At 37.0% G+C, this 21,492-nt stretch overlaps 1 protein-coding gene across 25 annotated transcripts in view; it reads left to right on the plus strand.

The window, feature by feature from the left end:
* LOC137624307 (zinc finger and BTB domain-containing protein 14-like) overlaps positions 1-21,492 on the plus strand; it is a 156,790-nt gene that overhangs the window by 51,385 nt on the left and 83,913 nt on the right. For 3 of the 25 annotated variants that reach the window (XM_068354899.1, XM_068354897.1, XM_068354898.1), the window contains exon 6: positions 20,918-20,980. The exons of 19 other annotated variants lie outside the window; for them this stretch is intronic. In XM_068354899.1, coding sequence (XP_068211000.1) covers positions 20,918-20,980 — 63 coding nt within the window. Of the gene's footprint in view, positions 1-7,292; positions 7,482-12,100; positions 13,805-15,427; positions 16,375-20,917; positions 20,981-21,492 lie in introns of those variants that run through there. 3 more of the 25 variants (XM_068354894.1, XM_068354906.1, XM_068354918.1) reach the window with 3 other exon arrangements.

The raw sequence follows: 21,492 nt of genomic DNA on the forward strand, positions 1-21,492 counted from the left end.
CCATTCAATGGAATCTCAAGAACCTCTGGTGCCAGACGGACTCACAACAAGTGCTAATTCGAGTCCTTCCAGACACAAGACCCTCCCTGGAATGGTGGCACTGCCAGTCGAACTCCCTCAAGGGGATGCCCTTCGGGAACAGCCCTCCAGAATTACTTCTGTTCACAGACGCCTCCAACCAAGGATGGGGAGCCCACCTCCTCGACGGGACGGCACGAGGTACCTGGTTGGAAGGGGAAAAGCAACTCCACATCAATGTCCTGGAGTTGAAAGCAGTCCAGAAGGCGTGCTTACACTTCGCAAGTCTGCTAAAGGGAAACACCGTGGCGTTGATGTGCGACAACGCCACGGTAGTAGCATACATAAAGAAGCAGGGAGGCTTGAAATCGAGGGAGTTGTGCGATCTCACCATAGAGATTCTGAATTGGGCAGAGGAAAATCACGTGGTGTTGTTAGCAAGGTTCATTCCCGGGAAGAAAAACGTTCTGGCCGACGGCCTCAGCAGAATGGGCCAGATAGTAGGGACAGAGTGGTCCCTCCTCCCAGAAGTAGCCAGGCTCATCATTCAGCGTTGGGGTTCCCCGGTGATGGACCTCTTTGCAACGAAACTCAACACCCAACTCCCAGTCTATTGCTCCCCTGTACCAGACCCGAAAGCAGCCTTGGAAGACGCCTTTCAGCACAAGTGGGACAATCTGGATGTGTACGCTTTTCCCCCCTTCACGTTGATAAGACAAGTGCTCAACAGAGTAAGGGCCGCCCGAAACCTAAAGATGACTTTGGTAGCGCCCTGGTGGCCGGAGAGGGAGTGGTTCGCAGACCTAAAAGACCTAACGAGTCACCCGCCGTGCCCTCTACCCGCCAGGTCAGACCTTCTGCACCAGCCTCACTTTCTCAAGCTCCACGACAACCCACTCTCCCTTCGTCTTCACGCCTGGAGACTATCCAGCGGCTCTTGAAGAAGGAAGGTTATTCTCCCTCCACGGCTAAGAGAATGTCTCTATACCTGAGAAAGACGTCAGCCGCGATATACCAGGCAAAATGGGCCTCCTTCACGAAGTGGTGCTCTGAAAGGCACATTAGACCTCTTAAGGCCTCTGTCCCAGACATAGCAGATTTTCTGGTGTTTCTTAGGGACAAAGTAGGAATGTCAATCCCAGCCATAAAAGGGGTTCGGGCTGCCTTAGGCCAAGTCTTCCTCCTGAAGGGCATCGACCTGGGGGCCTCGAGACACATAGCAATGCTTGTCAAAAGCTTCGAGCAGTCTTGCCCCCCTCAGGCGAGGAGGGTGCCCCAGTGGGACTTAGCCAAGGTCCTGAAGATGCTGTGTCGTCCCCCCTTTGAACCCTTGAAGGATATCGTAGACAAAGATCTCACCCTCAAGGCCGTCTTCTTGCTGGCCTTGGCGTCCGCTAAGAGAGTGGGAGAGATCCATGGTCTGTCATACGACGTCTCTCACTCAAAGGGGTGGAAAGAAGTATCCTTCAAGTTCGTGCCTTCTTTTGTGGCCAAGATCAGAACCCAGCAGTCTGGGACCTGAGGTTTGAAGGTTTCTCAATCCCTGCCATCCCTAAGACAGGTAATTCAGAAGACTTAAAATTGTGCCCAGTGCGAACAATTAGAAAATACCTGGAAAGGACAGCGCATCTCCGACCAGGCATCAAGAGCCTCTTCGTTTCCACAGGTATTAATAAGAAACAAGTTTCCAAAAACACCATCTCCTTCTGGTTGAGACAGGTTATCGCCAGAACCTACAAGGAGGCTGGCATGGCAGTGCCAGGCACTCCCAGACCTCATGACATCAGGGGCCTGAGCACCTCCTTAGCCTTTGAGAAAAACATGGCAGTAGGGCAAATTCTGCGAGCAGGTACTTGGTCGAACCAGTCAACCTTTACTGCCCACTACCTCAAGGACTACTCGAGAAAATCCTTGGACGGGTTCTCCATTGGAACAGTCATCTCCGCCCTCCAAGTGGTGTAACGGTAAAACCCCAGGCGCATTCAAGACTAGCGCCCGGTAGGCACAAGTGCGGTTTCCTACCTCCTACCCAGTTGCTTACTTGCCTCTTCGAGGAGTACCGTCTGTTCCCAGAAAATAACACATTCTTCACGACTACGCGTCGAGAAGGAACGTCGAAAGAAGTTTTTCAAAGGGTGAGTACTTAGACACTAACATGAATTTTTGTGTAGTTACCCTCGCTTCCGCTCTCTAGTAGGTCCCGTTATCCAGAGGCCTGTTGGCCTCCACGGCCGGGTCAGTGGGTCAGAATAGCACTCCCTCCTCCTAAAGTGTAAGTCTCCTAAGAAAGTAGTTCGAGGTAAGTATTCGTGTTGGAACAAATCAAAAATTTTAAGTAATTTTTATTTTTCCTAACATACTTACCGAGAACTACTTTCGGGTAATGGCCCTCCCTTCCTTCCCCGAGGGCCTCTCTTCCCTTGCTAGCATTATGCTAATTCAATAGAACTTAATGACGATGCTGACCCAGCAAGCTAGCGACCTACCTTAATCCTACCCTCGGGCCACATTCCTTGATGGCGGGGGTAAGGCTACTTAGAGCGCGGAGTGGGGGGGTAACTTACTCAAAACTCTGGTCGGCATAGAGAGATCACCAGTGACCTCCTAAGAAAGTAGTTCTCGGTAAGTATGTTAGGAAAAATTAAAATTACTTAAAATTTTATATATATATATATATATATATATATATATATATATATCTATATATATATATATATACTGTATATACAGTATATATATATGTATGTATGTGTATATATATATATATATATATATATATATATATATATATATATATATATATAGATATATATATATATAGATATATATATATATATATATATATATATATATATATATATATATATATATGTATGTATGTGTATATATATATATATATATATATATATATATATATATATATATATATATATATATAGTATATATGTAAGTGTATATATATTTATAAAGAATGAATGACTGCAATTGTTCCATTTATTTTTCAAACCTGACATAAGAAAGGGAAGCAGATTATGTACGTGTGTGATGCTTATTAGCTGTCTTGAATTTCCCCAGACTCAATTAATTTTAGCAGTCATTAGAACACTTTTTTTCATATCGATACTTCTTTCTTTCTAACACTTTCGATGTTATTACAACTCTTCCAAGGTCATTGTCTTATGCTTTGGCCTCTCTGATTTATGCAGTATATCAATTCTTGTTACACAGAATATATGCAAATGTTTGATCTTAAAATTTCACTGGTTTAACAATCACTGTATACATACCCAGCTTTGGCTATACAGCCAACTATCCCACCAATATTTTGTCCACATTTTGCTACCTTTCTTGCTTCTCTTCTGTGATTCACCTTTTCTCTTGTGTGGCCTCTATCCGTTACATCTACTCAAAGATGTTTGTTTTTGAGCATTGACCAATTGCATTCTCCTTACTTTTGCCTGCATTTCCCAGCTCTTAATTCTTCCTCACTTTCTGGAATCCATTTTGCATTACTTTTCTCTTATTCAAAGTTATCCTCAATCTTCAATTTCTTTCAACAGCTCATGCTGTTTCCCATCATTGAATCGGTACTGTCAACGTCATATGGAATCCTTCCACATTAATTCTGCAAAGATACAAAACACTCAAGCCTTCAACAAACCTTCACACCTAATGAGTCACTTTCTTTCCCACATATTCTAACTCTTAATTTCCATCCAAAACTTTAAATTGCTCAACACTCATTGCCAGCAAAATGTTGCAGGATGCTTGTATTGAAACATATGGCGCACACTAGCTTTTCAAGGTTCGTGTATGATGCGTAAAACATTTTCCAATTTCTTTCAAGCATTTTGTCTAACTGTTTCACAAACGTGAAACAACTCCTGTTCTTCCCAGTTCCTGCCACCCGTCTTCTTCAGTTTAAATTGTACCATACACCTTCCCTGGTATACTAAGTACCTCTAAATCTTATAGTTACCTTCAAATTTATAAATTGGAACTATTCTTCCTCTCACTCATTTTGTATACAGTATTACCTTTTCTTCTGCTAAACACACTTCACTGATAGAGCAAGTGCAGACATTCAAGTGGATAGATCACGAGAGAAAAATATGGAAAACAACAAAATCAGAGAAGGGAAAAGAAATAGGAAATATAGGTCAGGCACGCAGCTGAGTGATGCAAGACTCACAAGAATTAGTGTTAGACTGAGAAACGACTGCATAAAGACATCTAGAGGTTGAATTAAGGAAAAGCATTAAGAGTTATGGGAATTACAAATGAGACATTGTGGTGTATGGGGTGGGTTTTATTCCATGATTGACCAGTGCTTGTAAGGTTTATACACTCACAATATATATATATATATATATATATATATATATATATATATATATATATATATATATATATATATATATATATATACATATATACATATATATATACTGTATATGTATATATATATATATATATATATATATATATATATATATATATATATATATATATATATATATATATATATATATATATATATATATACTGTATATATATATATATATATATATATATATATATATATATATATATATATATGTATATATATACATACATACATACATACATACATACATATATATATATATATATATAATGGAAATCAATACAATATTGTGTTCAAATAAAAATAAATTTATGGCTCATACTGGGATCGAACCCTAACCCCTTCAAATGAAAGGCAAGGTCACTACCAATCACGCCACCAGAGGCTCTCATAAGTTAGAACTAATCAAGTTTGTACGTTGAGGGTCTCCCGTTTCAATTTTCTGCAGTCTGTGTTACAGAAGTAGAAATACTGGTTCCATATTTGGTGTGATGAATCATGGAATTGAGAAAGTGAAATAATGGAGCATTTATTTTATAATTTTTTCCATTTAAAGGTGTCAGAGTTACCACTGATGACTGTTTGATGTGAAGAGTATCAGATAATGTATATATTTTTTTTCAAGTATCATGAATTGTAATTTTGTAAACAAGTTATTAAAAGATTTCAATGCTGTATACTTTGTGTATCATTGCGTATAACATTCCCAACATAAAAAAGCCATACAAGTGACTAGACAATGCATCATTTTATTCTGTATATGAAATAGTTTTTGTTTTCAAGCCTTATACAATTTAAGGTACAACTCTATTCCTTTTCTTGTTTGTGTCCTATTTCATTGGTTTCTATATTTTAAGATTCTCTCCCAGGGATATACAAAAGATCATTGCGGGGTCAGTTTTTTCATTCCGGTAAGATACAATGGAAAATTATCTCTGGAAATCAAAGTACAGTACAGTACTCTATTTTTAAATTACCCGGTAATATTTACTGTAGAATTCGATTGAAGATGTTACACTGTAGGATTTCTATTTGGAATTTTACAAGTAAAGGATTTTTACTGGTTAGCAAAGATGTTGGTGGGCACATGACTAATAAAGAAAGCTTACTTTGTCCCTAGTTTTAGTAACTGATAAGCCAATGTCTGTCTAATAAATCTAAAATGGTACAGTACTGTAGTATGTTCTTGAGAAACGTGTTAGTGTTGTCCAAACCTCCATGATTCTATGTAACCGTGAACTAGAAAACCCAACCTTTGGAAGACTTGAAATCAGTGAGACCTTGCTGATTCAAGAACTTCTTGTCAGTCTTCTGAACTTTTCTGATAATACCACAAATGTCCGGCTTGGTGAGACTACTCGACTTGTATCGTCTTCATTTGCTTGCTGTTCTTGTAGCTTATTTCTCAGACTCAATACCTTCAGTTTAGTAAATACATGAATGGGATCGGATGTTCTCAAACATGGTCTAAATGCTAATGGCATTCCACGCCTTCTTGGCAAGTTTTGCCTCCATCGGAAACAAAAGCATACAACATAATGACAACAACTTTCGGCTATGTTGGCTATCATTTGGGGTACTGCAGTGGCTACAGGTTAGAAGACAAGTCTTTGCCGATAGTATGGAGATGAAACCGAGTTTAAATCAATAATAACAATTACACACTCCAGCACCAAGGAAATCTATTGACCAACACCTTATCACCGTGAGTTGCCCCGCTGATTGTGAGTTACCAGGGAAATTGGTCCGCCACAAGAATATTTAATTATCCAGTTATGATGAACTAGCGATACCAGGGCACAACTATAGGTGAGGCACATCTTTTAGGTTCAGCTGAACCGAGAACGTCTTTTAGGTTCAACTGAATGGAGAACGTTAACTTATATATCTCATTAGTGTATTGCCTTTAAAAGTCTCTGTGTGAGCTATCTCAGCTGTCATAATTTTCTAATTGGTAACTTCATTGAAATGAGAGATAAAAGTGTGCATATGAATTTACATACAGTATATATTATCCCTTAGAGGTCCCTTATTAGCCCAAGTTTTGTTTTATTGATACATGAACTAGCTGTCAGTTTCCGGAAGTAGATATAGAAGCCTTTAGGGAACGACAGAGTAAGGTTGATAGCCGGAAGGGAACTTTCCTTCCTGTCGATCTGTAGGACGGGGGTTTGAGACCCACCCAAGCTTGATAAGTCTCTCGTAGAGTCTACAACCTCGCCATCCGTTTGAGCTTGGAAAGGGGGGGGGGGGGCAATTTGAAGGAAGCTTGTAGGTCTACCTGCTGAGTCATCAACATCCATTGCCTGGCCCTCTCTGATGGAGAGGGGCTTAGGTGCTGTTTATAATGTATATGTAATCAGTCTCTAGGACATTGTAACTTTTCCTTGCCTCTGGGATTCATGAACAACCTTAAAATGACTTAGTTTAGAATGCTGAAGCTTGAGTTTGAATTACGGCAAGAGACCTAAGTTCCAGTTCTGTTTTAGCCAAGTTGAAATAATGGGACTTTGTAGGCAAATAAAAAGGCCTAGTTGTGTTGAGTGTAACTTTGTTTTTTAGTTCCTTTCCCGCAATAAAAGTTTACATTTTATAAAAAATTTTTTCATTGTTAGTGTCGGCAGAAAATGATCTGTGGTTATTTCTGTACAGCAATCCATATACTTACTACAATGTAATATGTATGATTAAGGATTTTTTATATGAATAGTCATTTTCTTTTATTAAAAATTCCTTTAATGTCTTCAGTGTGAGAATCAGAATTTATTGTACAGACATTTCTGTGTGTGATTTCACTCCTTATTATAAATTACAATATATCTGTGAAGATTTGCGCCCTTTACGCATGGTGTGTGTCAGTACTGAATGCTACTCCGTTTTCTCACAGATGGCATCAGTGAGGCTTCAAGGTTTTCCAGTCAAGGAAAGGACGTTCAACAAAGCATTTTGTTGCTCCCTGTGTGCATACTCCACACATTACAGAAGCAATTTCAGAACCCACATGCTGGTCCACACGCAAGAGAAGCCCCACCGTTGCACCGTCTGCCAGGCCTCCTTCTCGCAGAAAGTCACTCTGGTGCGTCACATGACGAGGCACACGGGAGAGAAACCGTACGCGTGCTCCAGATGCGAATTTAGAACCGCTCGGAAAAGTTCTCTGCGAATTCACGTTTTTAGGAAACATGAGACAGATGCAGGAGGGGATTTTGAGATCCCGGTTTCCCATAGGTTTTGAGTTGAAGGAAAAATAAATGTTTAGCATCCACTGATCAGATTACAGTATTTGGCCTTGGAATATATATTCTTTTCTATTTAGGATATAGTTTTATTTAATATTTATGTCATTTAGACAGGTAACAAGTTTTGTGTAACATGATTATTACATGTAGTTGAAGAACTACATGTAGTAGTATTCAGATATGTTGTGCATTATGTTCTATATATTTATAAACATTAACAACATCAGAGAGATGAGTTTATCCAACCTAAGGAGATATTTAGAATAGAAACATTCCAATGGCATTTTAACGTTGCTAACTCCTTAGTATGATTTCACCTTAACCTGTTAGAGAACTCGCGTTACGTAACATATACAATTTCACTACTTGTACGCTTTCTAGTCTCATACCATTGGTTAGTCATGTTGAGAGTAGGGTTCCCCTGCTATATATGACCAGAAAAACAGCCCTTAAAGTAAAGTAAATTAACCCTTTTACCCCCAATGCTATTTGCAACTTTCCAACCCTTAACCCTCAGGCGTTATTCTTTTTCAAGCATGTTTTGCAATAATTTTTTTTTTTCTAGATTTCGCTGACAGCCTTAATTTTCGTCATAGAGAGGTCAGGTTGGTCTCATTATTTTGGAAAATGTCGGAAGTTTCTCAAGTTATCAAAAATAAGCAAAAACAAAGATGCAAATAGTAGCCTTTTGCAACAATATACCGGTACGTCCATGGGGGTCGAGGGATGAGTTTTGTGAAACGTACCAGTACGTCCATTGGGGGTAGAAGGGTTAATTCAAGAATTCCTAGCTTTGAAAATTCTGTCGTACGTCCTTCTAGCCGTCTGCTAATTATTATTTGGGCCTCAATTTTTTATGATATGGATTTATTTTGAGAGAGTAAATTCAAATATGTTTTGACAGTAATATGAAGAAACAGAATCCATTAATAGCAGAATAAGATTGGAATAAATTTATCTAATATAGTATAAAATGGAAAATATGATATTTTCTAGCGGTCTATTCTGTCGAGAATAATTGTGCCTTACTATATAACGTACGTAACTGTAAATAAAGTAATGCAAATACAGTACGTACTATATTGGTCTTTTCATGAAGGTTATTACTTGTTTTAGCCTCCTTGGTCCTACACACTGCTATCTTTATAGCTTCCTGCTTTGCCAACTAGGTTTGTAGCTTAGCTAGTAGTAATAATAACAATACAGTAATAATGATGATAATGATAATAAGAGTTACTAGTACCTATGTTATGCCACTACTGAAAAGTATAGGTAGAATTTGATAATCAAGGTCTGCAGTTAAATATTGATTGGACTCGTCTAATTAGTGTTATATCGAGAGTGGTTAAAGAATAAAGTCCCAAGTATTTAATAGTACAGTATCATTTACCATTGTATTTTCATTAGATATATACAGTACTTGACTGTAATAAGGTGAAATATCATTCTTAAATATGTATGAGCATACGTTCAGGTGGCCACATGATACCCAGCCCTTTGTCAATTTTTGACAAATTAGATTTTTGCATTATGCTGAACACGAAAAGGTCTTTGACAGACTGCTATGGGTTCATAAAAACCAGATATTTTGATAATCTTCCGTGTGAAGTAAAACACTATACGTACAGTACTCGATCGTTATGTTGGGTGAAACGACATACTGTAACTTACATTTTATTTGTGCATCCAATATTAAGGAGAGAGATTAGCTCACCAAACTCTCAACTCAAGCCCTCAAGGCACCAGAAGAGTTGGAAGACCCAGGCCTACATGGCTGAGGACAATGAAGCATGAAGCAGGAGATGATGAATGGAGAAGTATTACTTTAAAAGCTCAAGATAGAGACGACTGGCAAAATCTAACCGAGGCCCTTTGCGTCAATAGGCGTGGGAGGAGGAGATGATGATGAGCGACGTAAGGTTATAAGTGACGTGTTAAACCGATATGATGAGGGGTAATATGGCCTTTCACTCTTTGCTTAAAACCTCTTCTAAAAGATTCGTTTCTAGGAGTTTGGGTCTATTTTAAAAACTGTTGTTGAAATGGATGGATGATCTGGGAAAGGTAATGGTTCCTTGGACAGGGAAAGATTGGAGGCCAAAGGTAGTCAATAACATAATTTGATCACAGACAGCACCCACTACAAGGGGGGGGGGGGAGCCTAAGTGAAGGGTTCCCCAATCCTGATAAAAGTGGTGACACCCTCCGTCAAGAAGCTGTTAGGAAAGACCATCATAGTATTCTCGTATAAGGTTTATGAGTTTTGTTGCTAGAGCAGAATTGTGATGGGTATTCTAAGGAAGTGACCCCAAAGTGTCACTTTCTGTCTTGTCATCCAATTGTGCAGTCACGTTATTAATGTTCCTAATGTCTATAACAGTTAGGCAATATGAATATCAGGTATGGGAATAAATATTAAATATCCAGTTGTTTGTCACTAGTTAATATGCCTATTGTTTCTTCTGGAGAGGATGTTGCAGAAAGAAATTCTTGTATGTTGTATCGCCTAAGAAATTTTGATACGGAAGCACCATTGAATGAAAAGGTTTCCTGAACCTCCACTTGTAGTTCACATTGCCTTCATTTCTGGAAGCATGGATTGTTGACGTTACTCCTCAAAACTAAGAAATTTTCTCCATTTTCTTAGCTTCTAATACACTAATGCTTCAGTAGAGCAATGAGACCAGTATCTAACAACAATATACAACACATATCGTATGTCTTCTTTCGTCAAAACGTTGACAAGGAACATCAATGGTCTATGTTCCTCTGTTCCAAATGCCAGTTTTTTTAAGTGTATTTAAGATGTCTTCTCTGGATATTTTAGCAAATTCTGCACTGTTGTGCACAAGAATTGTTTTGGGTGATCACGATTCCCTATCTCTTGTCTTGTGCCTAGGCACAATATTTTTTTTTAATGTAGAGATTCTGGTGAGGAGGGCATAGTCTCGCTTTTCTTATCTGGGTAGTGTTTCATGATCAAATAAAGTTTGAAGTGTAAAAAAAAAAAGGGTATTTTTAGATGAGGGGTATCTGTGGGAAGAGTAAAGTGCTTGCTCATATCGAGGGAATGATTACAATAATGCCACTCCTTCCTTTGACTTTGCTACACCCGAACGTATTATTTTAGTAGTACAGTAAAGGGATTTTGACGAAGGAAAAATCTATTTCTGGGCGAGGAACCTGTGTCGCCCAGTGAAAGTAGTACAGTAATTGTTTTATTAAGATTTTAATGTCATTATCTTCTCTAGCGGAAGCCCTAGACACCTAGAATTTGCGAACCAGAAGAACGAGATGGAACCCTGGATCTGTTTTTCATTTGTCTACAGGGCTATTTCTATTAAGTGTTATCTCACAACTTACTGTTTAATACGTTCTCCTCTCATACCGTGAGATATAGGGACCTAGGCTTGAGTCGGCTAGTTTTTTCTGCTGATGTGAAAGCTGCTTCACTCCATGAAACTTTTTGGCAGGTGGAAGGAGTGAAATCAGGTTGCTTTATAAAGTATTCTTCTCAGTAGTTGATCAAAAGCATTTGCAACTGAATGATGGTAGGTTTTATAATTTGGAATAATTGGAAATAATAGTCTTATCTGGGCACACTTAAATCTTTTGGGGACCAAAGGAAAATTTGCACTAGTAGTTGGTCTGTTTGCTTAGTCAGCACATTTGCAGTAGTGGTAGAAAAAAAAATTTGATTTCAAAGTGATTGCTGCTATTAACCCTTTTACCCCCAAAGGACGTACTGGTACGTTTCACAAAACTCATCCCTTTACCCCCATGGATGTACCATTACGTCCTTGCAAAAAACTTATTTACATTTTTTTTTTGCATATTTTTGATAACTTTTTGAGAAACTTCAGGCATTTTCCAAGAGAATGAGACCAATCTGACCTCTCTATGACAAAAATTAAGGCTGTTAGCAGAAATAAAAAAAAATATAATGCAAATGTGCTTTGAACAAAAAATAACCCCGGGGGCTAGGGGTTGGAAAGTTCCAAATAGCCTGGGGGTAAAAGGGTTGATAAAGTTGTTTTCCAATTTTTTTTTTCTATAGAAAATATTCCCTGCTTTTTAAATCATTTTCTTCCTCTTAATTTATTTGATATCATCGCTTCTGTACGTAAGGTACTACAATACTGTACATTGTTTAATGTAGGCCTTTTTGCAATTTGCTTTGTCTGGTTTGACACAAGGTAATCTATAAGAAATAATCTCGGGCTTGTAGTTACTGTATATTCAGCTTTTAACCGTACGGTACGCAAAGAATTATTAACTGTATGATTTCCACTATTCCATAAAACTTTCATCTGTAACAGCTCAGTGCATGTCGTGACACTCCAAAATGGTGATTGGTCTATTTAAAAAGTTTTCTTTAGTAATCAGGATTTAGAATGATTTAAGGCCTCCAGCTTTCTTGTCTGCGATTACTAAAATCAGCTCCATTTTCTCACAGATGTCGTCGGTGAGTCATCCTGGGAGAATGTTCAGTTGCCCCCTGTGTCCCTATTCCACTGATTACAAAGGCAATTTCAAAACTCACATGCTGGTCCATACGAAAGAAAAGCCTCATCATTGCACTTACTGCTCTGCTTCTTTTTCTCAGAAGGTGACGCTCTTGTACCACATGCGGAGACACACGGGAGAGAGGCCGTTTCAGTGCTCAATTTGTAGTTATAAAGCATCAAGAAAGAGTTCCCTGCAAAGCCATGTTCTGAGAAAGCATAGTCAGTAGAATGTTATTCATGCAATGGATTTTGTGTATACCGGCAAAGCAACATTCAAGGAAAGAGTACTTACAATGCTTCTCGGGCAGTGTCTTCATGCAATGGCTTTTGTGTATCTACTGGCAAAGCCACATTCAAGGAAAGCATACTTAGAATGCTTCTTGTGCAGTGTCTTCATGCAATGGCTTTTGTGTATCTACCGGCAAAGCCACATTCAAGGAAAGCATATATAAAATGCTTCTCGTGCAGTGTCTTCATGCACTGGCTTTTGCGTATCTACCGGCAAAGCCACATTCAAGGAAAGCATACTTAGAATGCTTCTCGTGCAGTGTCTTCATGCAATGGCGCTAGGGCATCTAGGTATACTATGCTTGTTGCAATTTCTGTAGCTTATCTTAGTTCTAGATAAATATCCAGCTGCAAATTCTGTATCTTGGTCTTTATTAGCAGTCACTAGGATGTTATAAAAAAGGGGGGAAATGTATTTGAAATTTGATACCATAAGTCTGTGATTTCATAAGCATACTGTATTTTTGTTATTATTATTATTAGCTAAGCTACAACCCAAGTTGGAAAAGCAGGATGCTATAAGCCCAGGGGCTCCAACAGAGAAAAATATCCCAGTATGGAAAGGAAGCAAGTAGATAAACAAAGTACTAGAGTAGTAATAAACAGTTAAAATAAGATATTTAAGCACAATAACATTGAAATAGATTTTTCATTTATCGTCTACAAATACTTCATGAAAACGAGAGGAAGAGAAATGAGATAGAATAGTGTGCCCAAGTGTAATTCCAATCTTCTGCAGTTCAGTTCGTATTCAATCAACTTGATACATCATGATACATATTTGTTTTAAGATTTTCCATCCCAAAACTCATGTTGCAACGTAGACCTGTCTTTGGTTTCCAAGTTTTCTGGTCGTAAAAACTCGAGTCATCAGATTTCGGATTTTATGATTATACTTATAAGAAAAACGTCAGATTTGAATTGCTTTTATCTCTCTGAAACACTTGACGGTTGATTCAATCTTTCATGAATTATACTGTTATTAATAATATAATGAGATTTAAACCTGTCACCTCTTTATTTTCTTCATGTATTTTACTATGGTAATTACCGGGGATCTCATGTCCTAAATATCTCCTTTATTGAGACGTTCTGTGACAGTTCAGATCAGTGAAATTGTTAATGAAACTATTTTTAGTTTGATTAAGGAATTGAATTATCTATGCATATTTAACTCTTAATATTTTAGAGTTAAATGTTAAATTGATTTATGTATTTTGCAGCAAAGTAAATTTTGTCATTTTAAGAAATACAAAAGGATATCTTATTGTTACTTACTGTATTTACAATGCAAATCTACAGAAGGGACTTAACCGATGATTTATATTCTGTAGATAATAGTTATAATAAATAGATATATATTACCCTGCCTTTCTTTATCCATGTCACAAAAGAGATTTTAATTTGAAGTTAGGTACTGATTTATATCAAGAACCTTTTTCAAGGGGAGGGGATCTATCCATAATTAAGACATTGTGCACAAGGAGTGTTGGTTTAGTTATAGGTACTGGTTTTTAGAGGTACTCTAGAGTTCAGTAAAGTGGGTGCTACATGTTTTCACTTATCGGTTTGGCTACGTTCAGCCTTACGTTATAGTCGTCCTCGTGTAGTCAATGTAGTCAATGATTATTTACATCCCTACTACTGTACTTGTCATCATGTTATTTGTCTTTCATTAGAATGGCAGGTGTAGTAAATCATGTTATTTGTCTATCATTAGAATGGCAGGTGTAGTAAAAATTATTGAGATGATAAAGAGTGTCACGACTGAGATGGTGTGGCCATGTGTTGAGGATGGATGGTGGGGAGGGAGTGAGGAGGGTTTAGGAGGAACCTATAAGGGGAGGAAGGTCGAAAGGGAGGCAGAGAAATAGACGGCAAAATATGGTGAAGGATGACATGGAGAGAAGAATTTCGGTGGAAGAGAATGCCTTTGATAGAAGGCATTGGAGATGGTGCATCGGGCAACTGACACCTTAATGTGATGATAACGGTGGGGATTAAGATGATTCAGTTCATCATGTCTACAGGAAAACTATTGACCACTTCTTTTCTATCCTGTTGTCTTGAATGGTATTCCTTCTTATTTGGAATTTATTGGGAATTGGGTATAGTTTGCTCATTGTATATCGTATAATTTCGTTCCAAGTGACTTGGTTAATGTTGTCGTGAAGTCATGTCGGTTGAACCACACGTTTTAACCCTTTTACCCCCAGGCTATTTGGAACTTTCCAACCCCTTAACCCCCAGGGGTTATTTTTTTTCAAGCACATTGTGCAGTATATTATTTTAAATTGCTCCAACAGCCTTAATTTTCGTCATAGAGAGGTCAGGTTGGTCTCATTCTCTTGGAAAATGCTTAAAGTTTCTCCAAAAATCATAAAAAATTTGCAAAAAAAAAAAAAAGATGTAAAAAGCATTTTTTTTGCAAGGACTTACCGGTACATCCATGGGGGTAAAAGGATGAGTTTTGTGAAACGGGCCAGTACGTCCTTCTGGTGTAAAAGGGTTAATGTTGAGTTTTACAAATGACCCTGCAGTAAATGGAATCCCATGTTGTTAGTTGAAGAATTCTTTTGTCTAAGTATTGTATCTTCAAAATTGTAAATAAATGAAGAAAGAAGGGTAATTGGAGCATTAGAAATTATTGAAAATAATTTACTATTATGGTCTTTAGTTTTATTATCTAGATTTCTGTTATCCATAAAAGGGGCATAATATTATGTGTATGCTTATAGATATGTATAGATAATTTCCATTTATTTAGTGTTGTTATGACAACATATAAGATTTATTCAAAGAATATGCTGCTAATATCAACCATTTGATAGATTTTTAGCTTAATACATTCACTGTATGTGGATTAGAAATTTTATTCACTAGTGTAAAAATTATGAATTTCTGTTGTTTTATTTTACCAAGTGTGCATATCAAATACCTAGAGTTAATGAATGATTGAGACTGACACATGGAAACTTCCCTCACAGGTAGGTCTAGCGGGGCAAATGATCGAAGAGGACTTGGTTGTATATAGCGATGGCGTCAGCAAGGTCCATAAGTGTACTATCTGCTCGTTTTCGTCTGTCAACAAATTCGTCGTGGTGCGTCACATGGCGACGCACACGGGAGCCAAGCCCCACAAGTGCCCGTACTGTCCGTCAGCGTTCTCGCAACAGCCGAACATGATCAGGCACATGCGGCTACACACGGGAGAGAAGCCGTACGCTTGTTCTTTTTGTTCCTTTGCCTCTGCTCAAAGAAATAGTTTACAGTCTCACATGATGAGCAAGCATAATGCCTTGCTTTAAGATAAGGCAGAGACATATTTATTTAAATTCATTGATGAATTAAATTCATATAACCATAGTAGCGGGCAGTAGTCGGATGTAGAACGGCACCTCGTAGTATCGGGGGATGTTGAGAAAGGAGAGGACTAATTGGTTAGGGACCTCTGGTAGTGGTTCTAACACGCCCCAGTTACTATACCGACACTCTTTTAGAGTGAGCGAGCTGGGTATATTCCTGGCATTCCATGCAACTTTTTTCTCTGGTATATTTAGCCGTATTTATACCTTAGAAATGGTGCTATAAGGAGCATTTCACTGGGCGACACAGGTCCCTCGCCAAGAAATAGATTTTTCTTGTCAAAATCCCTTATTTAAACATAATTTTTGGACTGTTTTGTGTGTAGTTTTTCCTCGGTTTTCAAGACTATTATGTCTCGTTGAATTTTTTTTTATAGTACAGTAGATGTAAATGCAGTTTTCTTCCAGTAGTAATTACAGGTTTGATATATTTCATCAAAGCAGTATACTGAACTATAAAAACAAATACATATGAAAAGATGTATTTTTTTATGTTTTGTCTCACTTTAACTTAAATTCTGTGAATTATTCTTGGTGCATCCAGTCAACTTTTTTCATAACCAGTCGATTAAATCTTTTTATCCTCAATCATCTTTGTCGTTCATTGTATTCCATTATTATTATTATTATTATTATTAATATTACTTGCTTAGCTACAACCATAGTTGGAAAAGCAGGATGCTATAAACCCAGGGGCCCCAACAGAGAAAATAGCCTAGTGAGGGAAGGAAAGAAAAAATAAATTATTTAAAAAAAAGTAAAAACATTAGAATAAGCATTTCCTTTATAAACTATAAAATCTTTAACAAAGCAAGAGGAAAAGAAATTAGATAGTATAGTGTGCCTGAGTGTACCCTCAAGTAAGAGAACTTAACTCCAAGACAGGGGAAGACCGTGGTACAGAGACTATGGCACTACCCAAGACTAGAGAACCAAGGTTTGATTTTGGAGTATCCTTCTCCTAGAAGAGCTGAATATTATAATCTCTTCTACATTTACCAAGAGGAAAGTAATCACTGAACAATTACAGTGCAGTAGTTAACTGCTCGAGGGACGAATTTTTCGCTTATCAAAGTGTTGTCATGTGTTTGAGGAAAGAAGGGACTGTGGAAAGAATAGGCAATACTATTCTGTGTTTTATGTAGGCAAAGGAAAAATGAGCCATAACTAGAGAGGAATCCAATGTTGTACAATCTGGCCAGTCAAGGAACCTTTTTCGACCTTAGCTTGGCTCCCACTACCTTTTCTGATTTAGGTAATGTCTTTCTTATACCAGCAACCATAGCTTCACTCTCCAGTGCCTATCCTGTACAGTACTGTAGTAAGTCATTGTACAATCTCTCTTAACATTCTAAAAAACACTCATTGGCCAATCTTTTATGCTATCTAATATCATCTTCATTATTGGCCTTTTTATATTTTGGCTTTACAAGATTAAACGGGAAATGAGTTTTCATGTTGAGCCTCTTGCACTTTCTGTCTGAATTTGGATCTAGTCAAGGTCATCATCATAGGTCATTATTACTGGTCTTCAGCTTGCTACGCACTTGTTAAATACCTTTTTAACTGTTTTCATTTGTTAGGGATCATAACTTACAGGTAGGCCTCTTCAAAATAGTGGCTTCTCATTTCTCTTGATTCTAGCTCTGAGCATGAGGCATATAAAAACTTGGATCTAATTTCCTATGACAGGACTTAGAACTTTTTGAAATAAGTGTGTAACAGTTAACGATACAAAGAAGAGTTACTAAACTTTGGATGAAATGCTAAAATAAATTTCTCGAGTCGCCTAGCTCCCTTACAAGTAACAGATCATTTAGTTGCCAGTGGTTTTCCCTAAGGACAAGAACTGAAATTCACACTTAAATGACAGTAAGGTCTTACTCTAGATTGAAAATAGCCTCAAAGAATGAGATGTGCAGATATTCTCTCCACTATGAAGTCATAACCATACAAAAAGATATGCTAATCAATAACTATGACAAAATGGCCAATACATTTGGTGTACTATTAAGACTTCATCCCAGGAATTTATGAAAGCGTCTTTGCTTATACATATAGCAATATCAATAAATTGGTTGTTGCATCGTCAGTGCATCTCATCAGTTAGATCTTAATGGTCCACGAAATGGAAATCCACACATCCTTGAATGAAATTTGAAACCTAACTCATATTAACAGCTGTGGCTCTTTGATCAAAAACTTTCCTTGTAAATACAAGTTTATCTCTAGTTTCGAGGATATTTTCACAAATGAAACGCGACCGCAGCATCGGAAACAATTTTATGGTCAATCATGTAGTTTTTTTTTAACATCGTAAAGATCTGATTGTAGTATTAGTAGTGATAGAGTTGATCTCTTTGGGAACCCATCCTCTTGAAATGTTTCACTAAAGGCATGTACAGAAAGCTAGATTTTACCACCTCCAACATGATGATTATAAGTGTGCCAATTAGTGGGTGCTAACTCAACTCTCCACTTGGTGCAACCGTTTAGATTATGTTGACAATAACAGCTGTATCGTCTCTCTCTCCGTTCCTCGGCATCTAGGGAAATGCTCAATCACCTGTTTTATGTAGGATACAGACTTTGAGGATTAGAATGCAGGACCTTCATAAGTTATTGAAAAGTTAGAATGCAAATATAGAACAATTTGCTTAATCTTTCAGTTTTATTTGAGTAATTACTACGTTTGTAGAAAGTGTGTTGTGATGAATTTGTTCCTTGATTGTAGTGAATATTGTAAGCTTTTTTTCTTCAGATGGTTATATGGACTACCTATAAACTGTGATGGTTTGTCATGAGAAGTGTGTCTTTTTGTAAAATAATCATGAAATGTGTGAGGATAATTGAGTGAAATAAAGTGAATAACAGAAAACTTGCTTCTTCTTACACCTTTTAGATTTAATGCGTGGAGTCGTACTATTTATGGTTTTATTGTTTTTTTTTATTTTTTTTTTTTTTGTGTAATTTATTTGTATTCTTTTTAATGGTAGTTAAATCCATTATAATCGCTCTTTTCGATATATTTCATGTACGCTTAATCTCTCTTGCCTTATATCTAAAATTCTTAATAGTTTTCAGCTACTCAGGGTCTCTGTTGGAATCTGGCACTGTTATAAGAATTAATAATCCTTTCTTAGCTGAAATATGGGTTCTTCGATTCTATTTTGATGGTGCTCTTCTGTTGTCTTTCACTCAATTGATGGAGTTTACTTTCTGTGCAATATTCTTTAACCACCATTATGTGATCACATCCACCAATGTCAATTACTGAGTATTGCTCAATTTTTAACTTTCTGTATCGTAATGGTAAGGCATGAAATGCTGTCCTTGCTTGTGTGGGGTCAGTGTTCTGGTTTTAACTGCTTTCTTATTCTTTAGTTCTTGTGTTGTGGAATGTATTGGGTTGCCTTTCTCGGCGGCATTTGCATTTCAAAGATCGTGTTTGCGTACTACCTACACGACGAAGGAAATGGAAAATCTTGAAGGGGATCTCTGATTTGTTCAGCAGTTCTCCAATTGCACAGTAAAACTGATTATTTTAGTTGCTCTGCACTCTGAGGCAACAGGAGACCTTAAGCGTATGACATTTAGTGTACTGTACTACAATATAATTCTCCCTTTATAATGAAGAGCAATTGTCTGTATGTATATATATAGATATATGAATTTCTTTCTGGCTACACTCACCCAGTTGAGAGGGGTTACCCTGAGATAGAAGAGGTTAATGAGAATGGTTGATTGTGTGTGTGCGCATATCTAAATATTTAGCCGTCATTTTCGACGGGTTGCGAAACTATCATATCATATCATATATATATATATATATATATATATATATATATATATATATATATATATATATATATATTATATAGATTATATATATATATATATATATATATATATATATATATATATATATATATATATATATATATACATACATATATATATATATGTATACGTATATATATATATATATATGTATATATGTATATATATATATATATATATATATATATATATATATATATATATATATATATATATATATATCTATATATGTATTTTCTTTACCCAGTGAAGAACTAACCACTAAGTGTATGTTAGTTTCTACCACTACTAGTACAGATTATTAATAACCCCTTTTGTTAAGGGTAAAAAAAAAATAAAAAAAAATTAGAATAGTGCCAACGCATCCCTGCGTGTCGTAAGAGGTGAATAAAAGGGACAGGATGAGGGGGCTGGGAACCCCCTCTCTTGTATTATTATCCTGTGAGACATCAAAGAGGTGGAGCTGGGGGGAGAGTGAATGCTCCTCGCACTCTAGTTTTGGGGTGTTTGAATGTGAGTGGATGTAGTACGATAGAGAGTAAATTATGTGAGATTAGAAGTACTGTATGTTTAGGAATAAAAGGATGGATATATTGGCTTTGTGTGAGACAAAGATAAAAGGGAAAGGTGAAGTGATGTTAAGTGAAATGTCTGGTAGAGTGTCAGGCATTGAAAGGGGAAGAGTGAAAGAGGGTGTGGCTTTATTGCTGAGTGAATGGATGACAGGTTAAGTAGTGGAATGGAAGGAGATATCATCTAGGTTAATGTGGGTAAGGGTTAGTTTGGGAAGGGAATGTTGGGCTTTTGTCAGTGCGTATGGGCCAGGTTGTGAGAAAAATGAAGAAGAGCAGAATGAGTTCTGGAATGAATGAACCAGGTGTGTAGAAGGAATTATGTAGTTGTCATGGGTGACTTAAATGCTAGAGTGGGCGCTGGAGAGGTAGAAGGTGTTATTGGGAAGTATGGCATACCAGGTGAAAATGAGAGTGGTGAGAGACTGGTAGATATGTGCGTTGAGCAAGAAATGCTGCTAAGTTGTAGCGTTTTCAAAAAGAAAGATAAAAACAAGGCCCATAATTTCTATGAGCATTTTTTATTTGATCACAATTTTTTTCTTTATTCGAACAAAATTTCTCTTTATTCGAGCGCAAATCTTTCTTTACTCGTGTGCAAAATCTTATTTACTCGAGTGCCAAATCTTTCTTTGCCTGAGCGCCAAATCTTTCTTTACTCGAGCGCAAAATCGTATTTACTCGTGCCTTTTTCTTTCAGGGGCATGAAAGGCTTTGGTGTGCCTCAAGTTCTTTAGATGGAAATGCTCAGCTTTCTGAAAGGGTAAGTTTCTGTGTAATTGAACTGCGTAAACGACATCTTTAAGTAGTCTGCTTTTCTATCATATACTATAGATATATATATCTTTATATAAACTTAATTCAAACTTGAATTATACTCTTGTGATTTTAATATCAGAAAACTATGCATAGCACTGTATTCTTGTACTGAACTTCCTTGATACTCCCGTTTATTTTTAAACTATTACTTAGTGTAATGATAATTATGTAACTAATATCACTATCACTATTGCATATATATAGATATACTTTTTATTTATATTTATTTTCTTGGATGGAAATCTTCGCGATGTATGTAAAGCTTACCTTGAGACATGAGAACCAAGTTTGGTGATTCTTTGTCAGAAAAAAAGGTGGAATCGTGATTCCAGGAATTGTTTTATATTCTGAGCTATGGTGATTTTGGATTCCAAGCTATAATTATTTTGTTTTCGAAGCTAGGATTGTTTCATGCCCTGAGCTATTCAATAACGCAATTCTGGTTCCATATTATTG

This window comes from Palaemon carinicauda, chromosome 31 (genome assembly GCF_036898095.1).
Source record: "Palaemon carinicauda isolate YSFRI2023 chromosome 31, ASM3689809v2, whole genome shotgun sequence".
Lineage (NCBI taxonomy): Eukaryota > Metazoa > Arthropoda > Malacostraca > Decapoda > Palaemonidae > Palaemon > Palaemon carinicauda.